Source organism: Scatophagus argus, chromosome 8 (assembly GCF_020382885.2).
Source record: "Scatophagus argus isolate fScaArg1 chromosome 8, fScaArg1.pri, whole genome shotgun sequence".
Lineage (NCBI taxonomy): Eukaryota > Metazoa > Chordata > Actinopteri > Scatophagidae > Scatophagus > Scatophagus argus.
Window position 1 is genome coordinate 7,124,414 of NC_058500.1, and position 15,001 is coordinate 7,139,414.

Sequence of the window (15,001 nt, forward strand, 5' to 3'; positions counted from 1 at the left end):
ATGGAAAGATATGAATATTCCACAATGGCTTCATGAATAAGACAAACATGCTCTATGGTGTGAATAGAAACCCAGCAAATCATTGGGCAGGGTGGCCAAACCTTATGACAGACAAAACTCTCTGCTGAGAGAGAGGGAGGCAGGCTGCCATTTAGTAAGCATACTGAGGGGAAAAGGGGTAAGAACACCAAAAACAAAACAACAGGTTTTGAAAACAAACAGCTATTATTTCACTAACAGAAAGCTTATTTGTTTTCCATTATCTACCGCTATGATTAGTAATCCAAACATACATGTATGTAATGTAAATGTAACATTGTCCACAGAAAGAAAAGAACAGCTTGCCTTGAAAACAGTCATTCAAACTGATACGTAATAATCGAAATTCCAAAAGTTCAGTCCACATTTTTAATAGCTGGAGTCTTGCTTTATGCATTCTCATCTGCTGTATAGACTGATATTCTTGGGACCTCCTGTGGTTCTTAGTCTGACCTGCTGGACAGGAGTAAGTCTCAGCCACAGCTTAATCAGCTGATGTAAAGACACGTGGCAAGTACCTCTGACGTCAAACCACTTAGAGTGTAAAACTGTGAGCTAGAGTACTGTGCCTGAGCAGCCTTTACTTAATGCTGATACAATAACGCTTTTAAATGCTTTTAAATAAGTCAGGCTAATGCCATACAGCTACAAATGAGTGAAGTGACTTTCCCTGAAAGCCAATGAAAACTCTTAAACATGTCCTAAAAAATAATTATTATCACATTTTCATAAAAGTAGAAAACTATTAAAATATCACACTAATACACAAAAATTGGGTTTTAGTGTGTCACAAACCTACAATAGGATGTTATACAGAGAGTATTTTTTTCAGTATCCGCCAGAACCATTATGGATGTGAAAATAAATGTCTCCACATATGATAACGTAGTGCTCTAATCAATGCATAGCATTAGCGCAGGAGAGGGATGGGCCTTCACTATAGTGTCTAACCATATGAAGAAGAAGAAGAAGAACAATCGCTTTATTGGCAGTGTATATATTTTTACATACACACACTGAATTTGTCTTCTGCTTTAATTCCTTACATGCAACACCCAGCAATGAAGCTCAAGGGCACATCAGCCAGCTAATGGAGTGGGTGAGAATTTTCCGCATTAATCACTCCACCACACACCCAAATTTTTCCTGCCCATCCAGTGGGGGAATCGAACTGACGACCATCCGATCACAAGCCGCTCCAACCTCTAGGCTACGGCTGCCCCCCAACATGTCTTGCCTGAACAGGGACTTTTATTAACAAATAGCTCCACAAACATCATTAGGAAGCCCATCTGCTGTTGACCTTATTGTGAAGCCATGGCTGCTTCGCCCATTCAGTCAAGAGATTACCTCATCAATGACAGTGAGAGGAAGAGTGTGTAATACAGTGGAGGATGACTCACAGTCTATCCATGGTAATGCACTGACTGACTGACTGTCTTGTGCAATGTGCTGCTAGATATAATGAACACGCCTTGTCGCTACAATGAACTGCCAAAGCAGGCATTTCTGATGATGGCCAGCAGCCTGTTAATTAGTCTTGAGAATTTAAAACTTTGAAAGACCTAAGATATTAAAACAATTTCCTCAAACTTAGTCAAAACAAAAAACTCTCAAGACATGCTGGATTCTTCATATAAACAACAGACTATGTGAGCAGAGAAGAGGCAACGCTGTTGTGAGCCTTAACCTCTGATGTTACATTCCTTTAGAGTGCACATCCTTCTCTAGTCAGGGGGTCCTTTTAAAGCCCAGAGAAGTGTCCTAACTGCTGAATTGCACTACAAAGGGCGGGAAGCTGATAAATAATTGATTGTGTCCTCCAGTCTAAACACATGGTAGCTGCTGTATAAAAACGGCATGTGACACTGTGGATCACAAACAGCCACTGCAGTTGCGGCAGTTGAGGTAAAAATCTTTTCAGAAGGCAGGTTTGCAAACACTGGAACTATTCACACCCTGGCAGTCACTAAAACAGCGTGTTATGCTTAAGGAAAAGCACTTTGACCTGCTCCAGAGAAAGTCACGTAACCTAACGAGCCAAATCACAATCTGTAGTAGGAAGGATTGTCAGTTTTGTCTTTACACCGTAGATGGACTGATACGTTCAGCTAGCTGTGATTCATAGCTTCCTCCATGCCTCTTGGCTCACATCACTGTGACATGTTCAGTACGGGATAAGATAGAAGAATCGTGTAATTTTACTTTACTTCATTTGACAGCTATTATCAAACAAATCACCCGCTAATTAAATTAAATTCCCTGTCAGTCCAAGATGCATTAGTGTGACTTCAGAGATATTCTTTATTCCTCCGATGTAATGAATGATCCGTATCAATTAACCGAGACTTAAACATCTCAACATCAAACTATTTAGCAAGATACGATCGCCTATATTACACACTCATTTAGCTAATGATAGCTATCTACTGTAACAGACCATAAACTGTTTAATTAGACGGTCCAACTAGCCGGCTCCAGAGCTGTCCATTCCCGGCTGCTGACGCCTCGGCTACTGTTAGCTTGTGCTACTAGCCAGTAAACGCTCATCACACAAGGCATTTAACTTCGAGTAACGTTGGCCGGAGGCGTGAAATACTGGAGATACGAGCGAGCCAAAAAAGAGATGCTGCTACCGACAGCTTTCTCCCTCGTTATCACCAGTCTAACAGCAACAACCACATTCCTCCCTACCTGCTCGCTTGCTTGCTTGCTAACAACCAGTATTAGGGTTTCATCCTTTCTTCACCCACGTTAGCTAGCTAACCTACCGCAGCATTAGCTCACGTTAGCTTTCGGTTAGCAGCGAACCGAAAACAATTGACAGTATAAATATTAACGCCGGGTCAGGAAAAAGCGAAAGAACCTTACTGTATGGCGACTGACCGGGAAATCCTTATTTTCTGGTCATTCATGAAAGGCAGACAAGATGCAGACGGGCTACTGTCTCCTGCCGTAAGATACACAGCGACGCTGTGAAGAAAAGATTTGTAGTACACGCCCTTGACGACGAGGATTGGAGTCCACGTTTTCTCCGTAACTGCTTCCTGCAAATGATTGGACAGCTCTGGTCCTCGAGCTAATCAAACACGAACGTGATTGGTTAAAGTGTCCGTGCTACGTTGTCGTGAGTGTCTTCACGGTAGGTGCGTTTCTTTAAGCCTCTGACGCCGCGGGAAACAGCCGTCTTGGTCTAAACCTCATACATATTCAGTAAACTGTGACCGCCTGTTATCTGAAAAATGAAGCTCTATTTCCAACTCCACCTATGTTTTTGTAAAGACAAAAATCCTCTACGGACGACAAAATAAACAAATAAAAAAAGCAATCAGAACACAGAATATTTAGATGCATTCATGGGGACACAGCTCCAAACCCCGGCTAAGATTAAATAAATATACTGAGACTTCCTCCTAATAGTTCATCAAAAAATCTTTGCAAGGAGCCAGTAAGAAAACAGGTTGATCTGAAAATTACGTTTAGACACAAAAAATTATGGTGACAGCAAATGTGCATTTTGTGAGGCATGAGTCACATACGGGCTGTGGAAGTTTAATGCAATTAGACAAAGAAAAGCAACAACGTATAACACTTGAATAACTGGTATATAATTGAGATTTATCATATAAATACCCTATAAAGAATACTTATCAGTCTTGGACTTGTGTCCGTAACACCGGTTTGTATGATCTTTTTCGGAAATCTTTAATATGCTTCTAACTATGATCCATGGTTAGTTAGTTAATAGTTTATTTTTATTTCATGGCACACATCTATGCCCTGCAACATGGGAATACAAACCACTGCTATTTTGCAAAAACATACAGTGAATCTCTTGTTTATATCACATTAGTTTAATTTTTAATTTACAAATTGTAGCCAATCCTGCAATTTTCTTATGATTTTAGATATATCTACCAGCTCCAGGCCATTTTATTCAATGATAAGAGACACAATTACACCCATCGGAAACAAAAAGAATAGCTAACATAGTTTTGTCATATAAAATGTTCAGTTAACCTCACACATTCACAACATCCACAGTGGACATTTCTAAGTTCAAACTATTTGCATTTCACTTCAACACAAAAACAATAAATATGTCTCAGATAACTTCAAGTTATCTGGAGAGGTTTACCTTGGTAACTTTATCACTGCTTTGAGTCATCACTAATATTGCAGTTTCACATTTCTCTCAAACCCAAAACAATACACAAATGGTTCATTTTCAGTTCATGTTGCAGCATTTGTGTGACAGCGTCCATCATTCTTTTTGACAAACACTAAAGCAGCATTTTATGTAATCGACAACACAGAGATGCTCAACAGAGGCACTGTTACACACTAAGGCTTGATAACTAAACGCTTGTCATTTGCAAAGGACGCATTGAAAAACAATGCACTCTGATGTGGTCAAACCTTAAATATCTACTTTCCACAATACACTAAAATGAATAAATAGAAAACATTTTGCTTTTCTCTTGCAGTTATTTACCCGTTGATTCAGCACGAGTGCTGTTGCTGCTTAGCTCTGCGTCCTTGTTGCTGTATGAATATTTTGACAAGGACTTTGACTGCTAAAGCCAAATGTCCTTATTCAGACAGAAATATAGCAACTTTTTTAATATCAACATTGTGCAAAACTGTTTTCTCTAATTCATGTCACACATTTGTGTACTTTTAAGAAAATTTGTTAAAAGAGTGTTTGCATTTTCAGAGGCAGTTTTTATTTTCCTACAAAATGCTCGTTTTTGCTCTTGTGAAGAAGAGTAAAATGATCTGTGGATTGTATTTAAGTGTTTCCTCTCTTGCAGCTGATCATTTTTTCAAAATCAAAAACTCTCTTTACCATCTCTGCCCCACCTTGTCTTCACTGGTACTCACGGGTGTTGGAGCTGTAGCTGTAGCCTGCAGTCGTGGGTGGTGGTGAGTCTGAGTCCACAGAGGCTGTATCTTCATCCTGGGAGCAGCCTGCCTGGATGGCTCGCAGGTAGCTGTGGCTGCGCGACCGGAAGCACGTAGGCGCAGGCAGATCCAGAGCCTCCACCGCCTGCGATTCCCCCTCACAGTACGGTACTGAGTGCCCGAAGCCCTGCCCACATACCTGAAAGAACGTGTGCAGACTCACACGCTGAGGGCAGAGGGCAGACTATGAAACATGCATTTACAAAGTCTGTACCCAGTGGTGGAGGAAGTACTCACATGCAAAAGAGCAAAAGCAATGTTGCAAAAATACGCATTTAGATGTACTTATACTCATTAAAAGCACTCATTTCACAAAAAAATGTCCATGTGACTGACATACTTTTACATCATTAGATTGTTAATATTGGTGTACCAATGTGTAAACAGGAGATAAAAGCTGCAGGGTATGAAGTACAATATTTCCCATTGAGCTGTACTGGTGTAGAAGTATAAACGAGCAGAAAATGGAAATACTTAGTTATTTTATGCCATTGTCTGTACCTTGTTTTTGCAAAATCTAAAGGACACATGGTGTGATGGTCTTTTGCTTTTCAGCGTGACATGATGTAAAAGAAAATCCAATACACATCAGATCTAATACAATGTTTTGCTTTTAGCGTAGAGACAGTATACATTTTTTATCAGCATTATATGAGTCACTCAAAATAGCTGTGTTTCAGTATTTATTTGTGCAGGGTTTGTGTCATCATATGATGGGAGTAAGTCTCGACACTCTGCATCATCTGAAATGTTTGATCATGTGGCATAAAAAGAAGAAAAACCAGTAGTAGTATTTTCACAAGTGCTATTTTAGTAGCAAACATGAACATGCATAAAGATGAATAATAATCACTCAAAATCGACTCACACAAACTGTTCTGTCTGAGTGTAGTTCATATTAAAAAGGATGCTATAAAAGAGTGTTTGCATCAGTCTAGTGTGTGGTTCTGCTTCTCAGTGCTGACGAAGATATGCAGTAAGGCCACCTCAGCATTGCACTGAATCATGTGCACCACTTTGACATTCTGTAAACACACTCAATCATCACTTCTATTCCACCAGACTGTCCCAGCTGACTTATTCACGTACTGTTCTACAGTGTCAACAGACATTATGTGCACCTAAATATCCTCTCACGGTAGCTTTGAACTTGAAGATCTGTGATCACGGCTTGGTGAGTTTTACATTGATCACATTTAATGTAAAACCAAGTCGATCCAAGAAAATATCGATTGAGCTGCTTCATTTCACAACATATGAATGTTTCTATAATATCCACAAAACATACATTAAAAACTGCTGTCATGGAAACGTTGCTTGAGCATGATTGTTGTCTGAAACACGGACATGACCAAACTCATAGTCAAGTAATAATAATATGACAGGCTACATTAATGGAAACACATTTTATAGGATAATAAACATACCTGAGTCCCCGAGCCTCTGCCCAGTGTGCCGGATGACTGACTGAAATCATTGTTCCTGTGGCGTGGAGGGGCCTCCAGCGGGCTCACCAGGCAGTCCAAGTTATCAAGGCTCCGATTCGTCGACAGCTCTTTCAGGGATGGCAGAGAGCTGTGGAAGTGAGCGTAACAATCAGTCTCTCAGAAGTCAGAGGCTGGAATAAGTGAGGGTTGTGTTTAATTGATGATAACTAAGGGAGACTTTAAATAACACCCTGAAAAGTTCCCCTGGGTGTTTTAAAATTAAATATTACTGAGATGTGTGAACAGTGATATGTGCTAGGGTTTAAAATAGCAGCACAGAGGAAAAAATGAGTTAAAGGGTTCTTTTGCAAGAATACACATCTGTATTTACATTTATTTCCCCTCATTCAAGGTTGTTTTTTAAGTTTTTAAATTTTAATAAAGTAGTGTTGGGTTGTTTAGATACGATATCCTAATATTTTTTACCTTTTCCTAAATTGTGTTTTTTTTTATTTGGCAGTGAAGGGAATAACAATTGAATTTATTCAATTTAATAATGTCATGTTTTTGCAAATGAATTGTTATATGATTTCCTAAATGCACCTTCTGATTAATCTATGAAAGAAGTTTCCTCTGTTCTGGCTTGGCTTTTTGGCACCTGCTGTGAGTGAAAATGTGTGTGCACTGTGCAGAGTGTGGTGGAGTGACTTTCATGAAAGATTTGCATGTCATATGGAAATAAGGCTTGAGGAAGCAGGCGAGAATAAAGTACTGACACATCACTCAGGGTACCTGCAAGGTAAGACATGGAACGGGAGGTCGGAGAAAAAAAGTACTGGGAGGGTTAAGCAAAAATCGGTGGTGGGTGGAGGTGGAAGGGCAAGTGAGGATGAGTGGAGGGCCACACTGCCTGCCTAAGGATGACACTGACCTCAGATGCTGCATAGAACATGCACTCTGTAGAGGCGACCACAGATAATCCTCCCGCATGAGAGCGTAGCAACGAGGCCTGTCCGTGTGGATGGAGGGGTGGAAAACATGGCTAAAGACGTTACTGTATGTCATTTCTTGTAGCCTGTCATTAGTCTACATCTCCACCTCCGTGGATAAATTCATTGAGTGTGCTGCTGCACATCCACACAATTCTTTGTGATAAGATGCTGCCACCTGCTGACTACCACTGGGGGCATGAGAAACACATTTCTTTCCACAGTTTAATTTCAGTTTCAATGAATGTAAAGTAGAAGAGCACAAACACAACAATGAGCATGATAATCAGGGTCATAATTCCAGTGTGACGTATTGGAGTTTCATGCTTTGGGACTCACTTGCGTGGAGGTGGAGGTGGCTGCTGCTGCTCACTCAGGGAGTGCTGGGTGGCCTTCAGGTAGCTGTGACGACGGGCAGCAGATTTCGGAGAAGGTTTGGGGCTTCCCTCCGAGTCCTCACTGTCTTCTAAGTCTCCCATAGCTTTCACATAGCTACCACTGCGCATCCTTCGACAAGGGATCTCAGTTCCTTTGGCACGGCCACGACCTAAAGTTCCTGCCCAGTCCCCCAGTGGGACCTGGATTAAGAAAACGTATTCATACTGATGTGAGAATTTTAGATTCTAGATTTTAGATTCTGTAATCCAGATATTTTAAACGTACCCTTTGGACACAGTATGCATTTCATTTGATTCATTTTGTGTTTGATTTTGCTCTCTTTTTATTTTTTTACATAAACATTTACAGTATGATTCTGAGCGTGTGCAACAATGGTACTTAAAAAGAAAAATGAATGTCATGATGTATGGAAAGAATTTATAATCGAGTATTAAGAGCGAGTATAAAGAATACATGATAAACAGAATAAGGATCTAGTCAAACAATCAGGGGAAGCAGGAACTAGCTTCTAGTTTTTAAAACTGATCAATAAAACAAAGGAGAAATTATAAAAATATTCATGCAAACTTACAAGCAATGATGATGAAGATGAATACTCACTGGCCCTCCTACCTGAAGGAACTGTTGTGCCAGATCTTGGTGGCATGACTTTGATTTAAGAAGGGTCCTGTTGACTGTGGCAGAGCCCTTCTGCAACACTTGCCTGGCCTGGCTGAGGGTGAGAGTGGACCAGGAGCCCCTCTTCACCAGTGTATCATCCTTGCTTCCCCTGGTTCTTCCCTCCTCTTCCTTGGATCCTACCTGTGTCGCTGGGCATGCCAGAAACTTGAGGTCACTGCTGCTTTTCGAGGTCTTGAGAGTATGTGCAGAAATGGTATTGTAGCCCTGTGGGATATGTCTGGCCTGGCTGTCCGACACCGCTCTGCCAAGAGTCATCATGCTCAATGGGTTGCGGTAACCTACAGCAATAGTGCCAGCTTTGGTGGTATCAGTGTCCAGGGCATCGTCTGAGCTCCAGAAGCCTAGTGCATTAGGCCGGGGTCTCTGCTTTGGCCCCTCAGTTTTAGCCCTGTCTTTACTTTTGCTCCTGCGGGTTGGTCTACCACCATCCTCACCAGCTCCTGTAGTGCCAGTTATTCCTCCAGCGGAGCGCCCATTTATGTTGCCTTTGATTGCAGAGTTTTCCAGGGACTGGGACTTGGCAAATAGCTTCTGCACAGAGTGCATCAGGTGGCGTATGCGTCCTGGGCTCTCACTGCGTTGCTTAGACATGCGTCCTCTGTGAAACTGCAGAGTACTGAAGCCATCACGCTGCAGGGGCAGGTGCCTCTCAAGTTGATCCAGAAGGTTGGAGGGTAACCGATTCATCTTGGCTGCTGCTGCAGAGGAGATGGTAGCTGATCCACTAGTGATCATAGGAGCGCCGGTAAGGCCCAGACCCAAGCCCATGCCCATAGACAAAGAGTTGGATAGTGTACCTGCCCTGCTGCCATGCCCAACTCCACCACCACCAGCCATGCAGGCCTGGGAACAGTCACCCTGGTCAGTCTGGGAGGCGAAGTGCAGGCGAGGGAACGTGCTGCTGTTGGACATCTGGCTGAAAGGCAGCAGGCAGTCAGGGGTCAGGGTGGTGGGGCTGGTGGGAGGGTACTGGTGGAGATGGGGATCCAGAGTGCCATAGTGGTTTATGGTGGGGCTCAACAGAAAGGAGCCGTGAGGGTCAGAGGTCAGAGGACAGAGAGGTTTCTGGGGGCATCCCGGTGGTTCACACGAGTCAGACAGGTGACGACTGCGGTTGGCTCCTAACCCTTTCATAGTGGCTGAGATGTCGTCCTTAGAACATGTCTCCAATCAGCGTGGGTCTACTGACCTGAAGGCCTCATCCTGCAACGTAGAAAGACAAATAAATACACCACAGATTTCAAGTCACTTTTAAAAAAGATCTCTAATTGGTGCTGCTAGTAATGCATCCTGATAGCTGTGTGGTGTTTTAAAAAAAAAAACTCCCAAATTTAAACAAAAAATTAACCACATTTGTGTTACAGTTTAGTGGCCATTTCTCCCAGGAATGTTAAATAAAAATATACCAGTGTTTGCCCCTTTATAGAGATTAAAAATAACAGTGCATGACAGTAAACCAGCCATTTGCATATAAAGGCTCAGAGGGAGAGTTCTGTGCATCAATACTTAAAGCTAATGAAAACATTAGAGTTAGAGCCCATTTAGAAGTGTTTATCTCAGTGTGTCCTTGAATTTCCATACCAGTAATTGAGGTAAAAAAAAAAAAAAAAGACGATATAGACTCTGCATTTCACAGAGGCAGCACAACACAGCCAGTAATGTGGAGAACAGAGCTTTTGTCCTGCAGTTGCTTAACACAACAAACCACCAGGTGGCGCACCAGCAGCAAGTGCACAGGGGACAATGTTTGATTTTGAGGAAAAAGAAAAACTTAACTCAAACCCCCAGTTAGGTATGTCTATGTTTAATGCATTTGTATTAAATAAAAAATAATTAAATAAAAACACTCCTGCATGATACATTTATAATTAATATATTGTGATTTATGTGGTTTGACTCTTTTAACAGTTGAACAATACATACTCAGCTTTCTTTGATTTACTGCCACCATCATGCTGCCACTAAACAGATGAGAACAATAGAGCCATGAGAGTGAATAAAATGGAACACAAACAGATAAAATCACATATTATTCTAACTGAAAAGGACGGCCTGTTCAGTTTACTGCATGAACAGTTTTACCGTAAGAAACCAGACAGCTGGGGGTCTAATCCAAAACATCACAGTGATGTACAGCCTGGAGCTACGCTGCTGACAATGCATAGGAAAAAGGTATTGTGACTCATGCATGTAAATGGGCTTTATATTTAAGGAGCAATATTTTCTTCCAAAGCAGGAAATGAACCATCATTCCTATAAATCATTTTTGGTGCTTTGCCATCTTCTGGAATCCACTTACTGTGGGATAAACGGGGAACAATAACTCTTCCCTAATGCTCACTGAAAAGGGAAAAACTCTGGGACAAAAGCGAATACTTCATAGATGTATTTCAGTGGCATCTACGTTTGATACAAGCAGAGATAAATGTTGAATTCACTTTAGACTTCACTTAACTGTCCTGTTAATGTGTGTGCATGTTTTCATTTTATTTCGTAGCGAGAGCTTCTGATTTGGAGATTTTGAAGATGGATTGTCAGAGAGCCGAGAGGGGGTGACAGTTCTGATGTATAGCTAATGGCCATTTTTTTCACTGCTTCATATTGTACATATGATATGACCACAAGCGTAGATAAACACATACACAGACAGAGATATTTTAGGGTAACTGTCTTGTCTTGTCCTGTCACAGGCCTGCTCTCAAAGCTCACTATGAACAGACAGAAATGTTGCATCAAGGTTATGAAAACTCATAATTCACACAGAAGAAATCCATGTGGCATTAAATTCACTCTAACAGATGCTGTCTGTATCACAGTGGACTGACTCACTGATCAGTCAATGGTAAGAGCCCTCTCCCACAGCAAGCATGAAATCTTGCCTAGGAGCTGAATATGGAACTTTAACTGCACACATTTTCGTTCCACTGTGTCGGCTTGCCACTTCTTACGTCTCTCTGACCTCCCATACGCTCTCTACAGTGTGAGAGCAGCCACTTATGTGAGTCAGTGTTCCTGGACGGGCACAGCGGTGTGCTGACAAATACACCAGCCTTTTACAACGACGCAGCCTGCTGTAATTCATCCGCCCGAGCTGACTGTAGCCCCACGTGTTCACGTCCTGTAGGCGCCACAGCTGACAAACTGACAAACACCTACACACTGACACACCAACACACACACACACACAGACATAAAACGTGCTAACCGCCCACTCACTTGTCCACCGCACCAACGAAATCCTGTCAAGTGTTGAGCATCGCAAGGGGCAAGATGAGATAGAAATAATGTTCACAGTTCATGTAATTCTGTCACAGGCTCAGTGCATCTGTCTGTCTGTCTGTCTGTCTGTCTGTGTGATGGCGGCCAGCAGGTTCCGGCATGATTACAAGGTGAATGAATCCTTGGACTGTGTGTGATGTTAGCAAATATGTCCCTGCTTCACATCGTACACGCACACACATTGTAGGGAAGCGATTATTGGCTGAATTATCTCAGAGGATCTTGCACATTCACTGCGTGACAGGGGTGTTACATCTCTATCACCAGCAGCTACAGTACATGAGCGGGTATGCAGACAGCATCTCCTGCATCATCAGGAGTGTAACCTCAAATGATCTCATACGTAAGTGCCATATTGGTTGCAGTTGTAGTCCACTCATGGAAGGCAGTGAGTGATCTTACAACTGTTTATGTATTCTGGCTCCATAAGGGTCACTTGGAGGGCAAAAACTCATGCGAGCATTTGGTTGATGGAAAACCACATTCACCATTAAACAATATGGAAAGTGAGATTTGACAAGAGCAACCTTGCTGTGGCTGAATGTCTCTGCAGTGAGGATTTATGTAGCAAATCAAAAAACACATATAATTTTACTTTCAGTGTAGTGCATTTTAAGATATAAAAAATTAGTTGTTAAACGTCTTTTATCTCGTCTTCAAGTAATTTAATAAATTCATGTATGTGGAAGTGAAACTAAAGTAAACTAAAAGCTTATTAAAGAAGTAAGGGTAACTACTAATTTGAGAAGCCAAACGCTGAGTGTGAATATTGTTGAAAAATAAAGTAAATCATTAAAGTAAAATAGCTTCCTTTTTTCTTTTTCTTTTTTTTTAAAAAAGATACTTAATATTAGATATTTGAGTCTTCTGGAATGTGCCTAAATGTTTTGTCCATCTACTGCCTGCAGTCAAAGTCTCCCAGTGACTAACAAATGCCTCACGAGCTAGAGCAGATCAAAGAAGCACTGCCTCGTCCCACTAAGCCTCACTACAGTACTATTAAGGTCTGAGGTACAAAACTGGTGGTTGGTTGGGTGGTTGATTCACTTGGGCCCTTAAAAAGCAGAGTGATGTCTCAAGCTTTAACATATGTAACACAGAAAACTTCTTTATCCATGGAGAGTCAGAGCAGGTCAGAAGGAGTGTGCTGTAGTCAAGACTGCACTCAGGCATAAAAACCAGCTACAGTGCATGCACGGCTGTGAAAATACACTTCTGTAATTATTTGTAACAATGATTAACTACAGTTCAGTGCTTACAGAAGATGCCTCTACATATATCATCCAATATCTATATTGTGTATATATTAAATAACCACATTGCTTTTCTCTTCACGCACTCAGTCAGTTGAATATTGAATGGTGTACTATGAAGTGGAATTGATTCTCCCTGTAGTTCCTCCGCAGCCTGTTGGCTAACATGTTTGCGGACTCAAACAATCTCAAATCCTAAATCTGCTTCAAATGTAAAGAAAAGAAAAGAAGAAAAAAGAAAAAGGTAATATATCTTTAACTTGAACCTGCAGTAACTGATTTTCTGGCTACTTGGGGGCAGGTTGGGGGGAGTTACTTGATAATATCACTGACATATATAAAGATGGACAATGTGTCTCCACTTCCTGCCACTGTACAAAAATGAAGCCAAAATATCCTGGATGTAAGTGCTGTCATCTTGCACAGGTGATTTTGGAGAGTTTGTAGTGATCAGGCAGTGGGCCTAAAGCATCAAGGTTATGCCCATACAGACACTCGACTCAATAGCGAGCAGCGCTCAGTCAATATTTATGTCAAATTAAAACTAAATTTATCAGATCACATGTAATCATTTGATCCATTGCTCATACACAAACATTGAATATAGCCATTTTAAATATAATTATTTGATTATTCTGTATTTTTCACTTTGTCTGTCTCAAACCTGTTGTCCATAAAACTGTTCCATTATGTGACTCAACATACCCACTTGTCACAAAGTTATTTGCACCTTTTATTTAGTAAAATTGTGGACGTTTCAGTTGTTACATTTTTTAATAAATCCCTCAAAATATCCTCTCCCATATACTCCATGCAATGTGGTATTTGGAGAAAGAAAAAGTGCCTTGGTATCCTGAGTCACTTAAAACACAAAAGTGGATAATTCTGCATCAATCTCTGTCTGAAGATGATGTACAGACTATATCACAAAAACTAGCAGTCCTATTGTACCAGCTTCATTCATGTGCACTGTAATATGTGCTTATGTGACTTATGTGACTTTTAAGTTGGCTCCTATACAATGTTGCTTTCACATGTTATTGTGTATGAAAATCAAAGACGGATGATAAACAAGCACAAATGTTATCAAGGCCGCAGCTTTGCAGGTGGAGTAATTTTCATCTTCAAAAAAGACATAACAATAATATTTATAGCATCCTTTAAGCTATGACTCAGCTGTCAAGGTAGAAATCTTTTTGATAATTAGTGCACTCCTGCTCAGCTGATAAAAACAGTCGGGACAAGCTTGGCATGTTTTCTGCTGCTTGGCAAGGGTGTAAAATTAGGCACTGTATTTTTACTTCCTTTCTGCAAAATTCTGTTATGTTCAATTTCTGTAATTGGATCGTATTAAAAAGGTATAGACTGTTAAAAATAAAAAAGCTGAAATCAATTATACATGAGCCGCAGAGCATAAATCAGTCACATAAAAGTATCGAGTCTCTTACAAGGTCATTAACAGGCCTGAAACCGTCTTTCTCTCTCTGTATAATTCTCTATATTTTAAAATATAAATAAAAACTGACAATACAAGCTCATACAAAATAGCTAGCAAATATTCTCCAGCTGAAGAGATGTGGAATCAGATCTTCAGAAGTGCGTCCCTACAAGCACTGAGAGTCTAAAGTCCCTTTAATGATGCTTTGTGGGTTTCTTTTGGTAAAACAATAATCTGAAAATATCAAAACTATATAAAATATTCACATTACAATGAATACATTTTTTGGGATTATTTTTACAGAGAGGTTTACAATTCAACAAACTGGGATGGATCTCTGAACATAAATGCACTTTGACAAAACAATCATCCTCACAGGGCCAGTAAAATTGCTGCTACTTTGTCAGAAACTCCCATCATTGCCCCATTGGGAGGCGATGTCACGTAGAGCAGTGCTGACATAGAGCCCCTGTTAGATCTACACAAGGCCTGCTAACAAGCAGAACCGACAGTTTCCAGACTGTGTCCCAC

At 40.9% G+C, this 15,001-nt stretch overlaps 1 protein-coding gene across 4 annotated transcripts in view; it reads right to left on the bottom strand.

The window, feature by feature from the left end:
• The window catches only part of dlgap4a (discs, large (Drosophila) homolog-associated protein 4a), a 72,126-nt gene that overhangs the window by 12,275 nt on the left and 44,850 nt on the right, over positions 1 to 15,001 (bottom strand). For 2 of the 4 annotated variants that reach the window (XM_046396706.1, XM_046396705.1), the window contains exons 2-6: positions 8,432 to 9,703; positions 7,760 to 7,998; positions 7,363 to 7,440; positions 6,432 to 6,579; positions 4,924 to 5,170 (exon numbers count right to left, since the gene is read on the bottom strand). In XM_046396706.1, coding sequence (XP_046252662.1) covers positions 4,924 to 5,170; positions 6,432 to 6,579; positions 7,363 to 7,440; positions 7,760 to 7,998; positions 8,432 to 9,634 — 1,915 coding nt within the window. In that variant the 5' untranslated portion in view covers positions 9,635 to 9,703. Of the gene's footprint in view, positions 1 to 4,923; positions 5,171 to 6,431; positions 6,580 to 7,362; positions 7,441 to 7,759; positions 7,999 to 8,419; positions 9,704 to 15,001 lie in introns of those variants that run through there. The other 2 variants (XM_046396708.1, XM_046396707.1) reach the window with 2 other exon arrangements.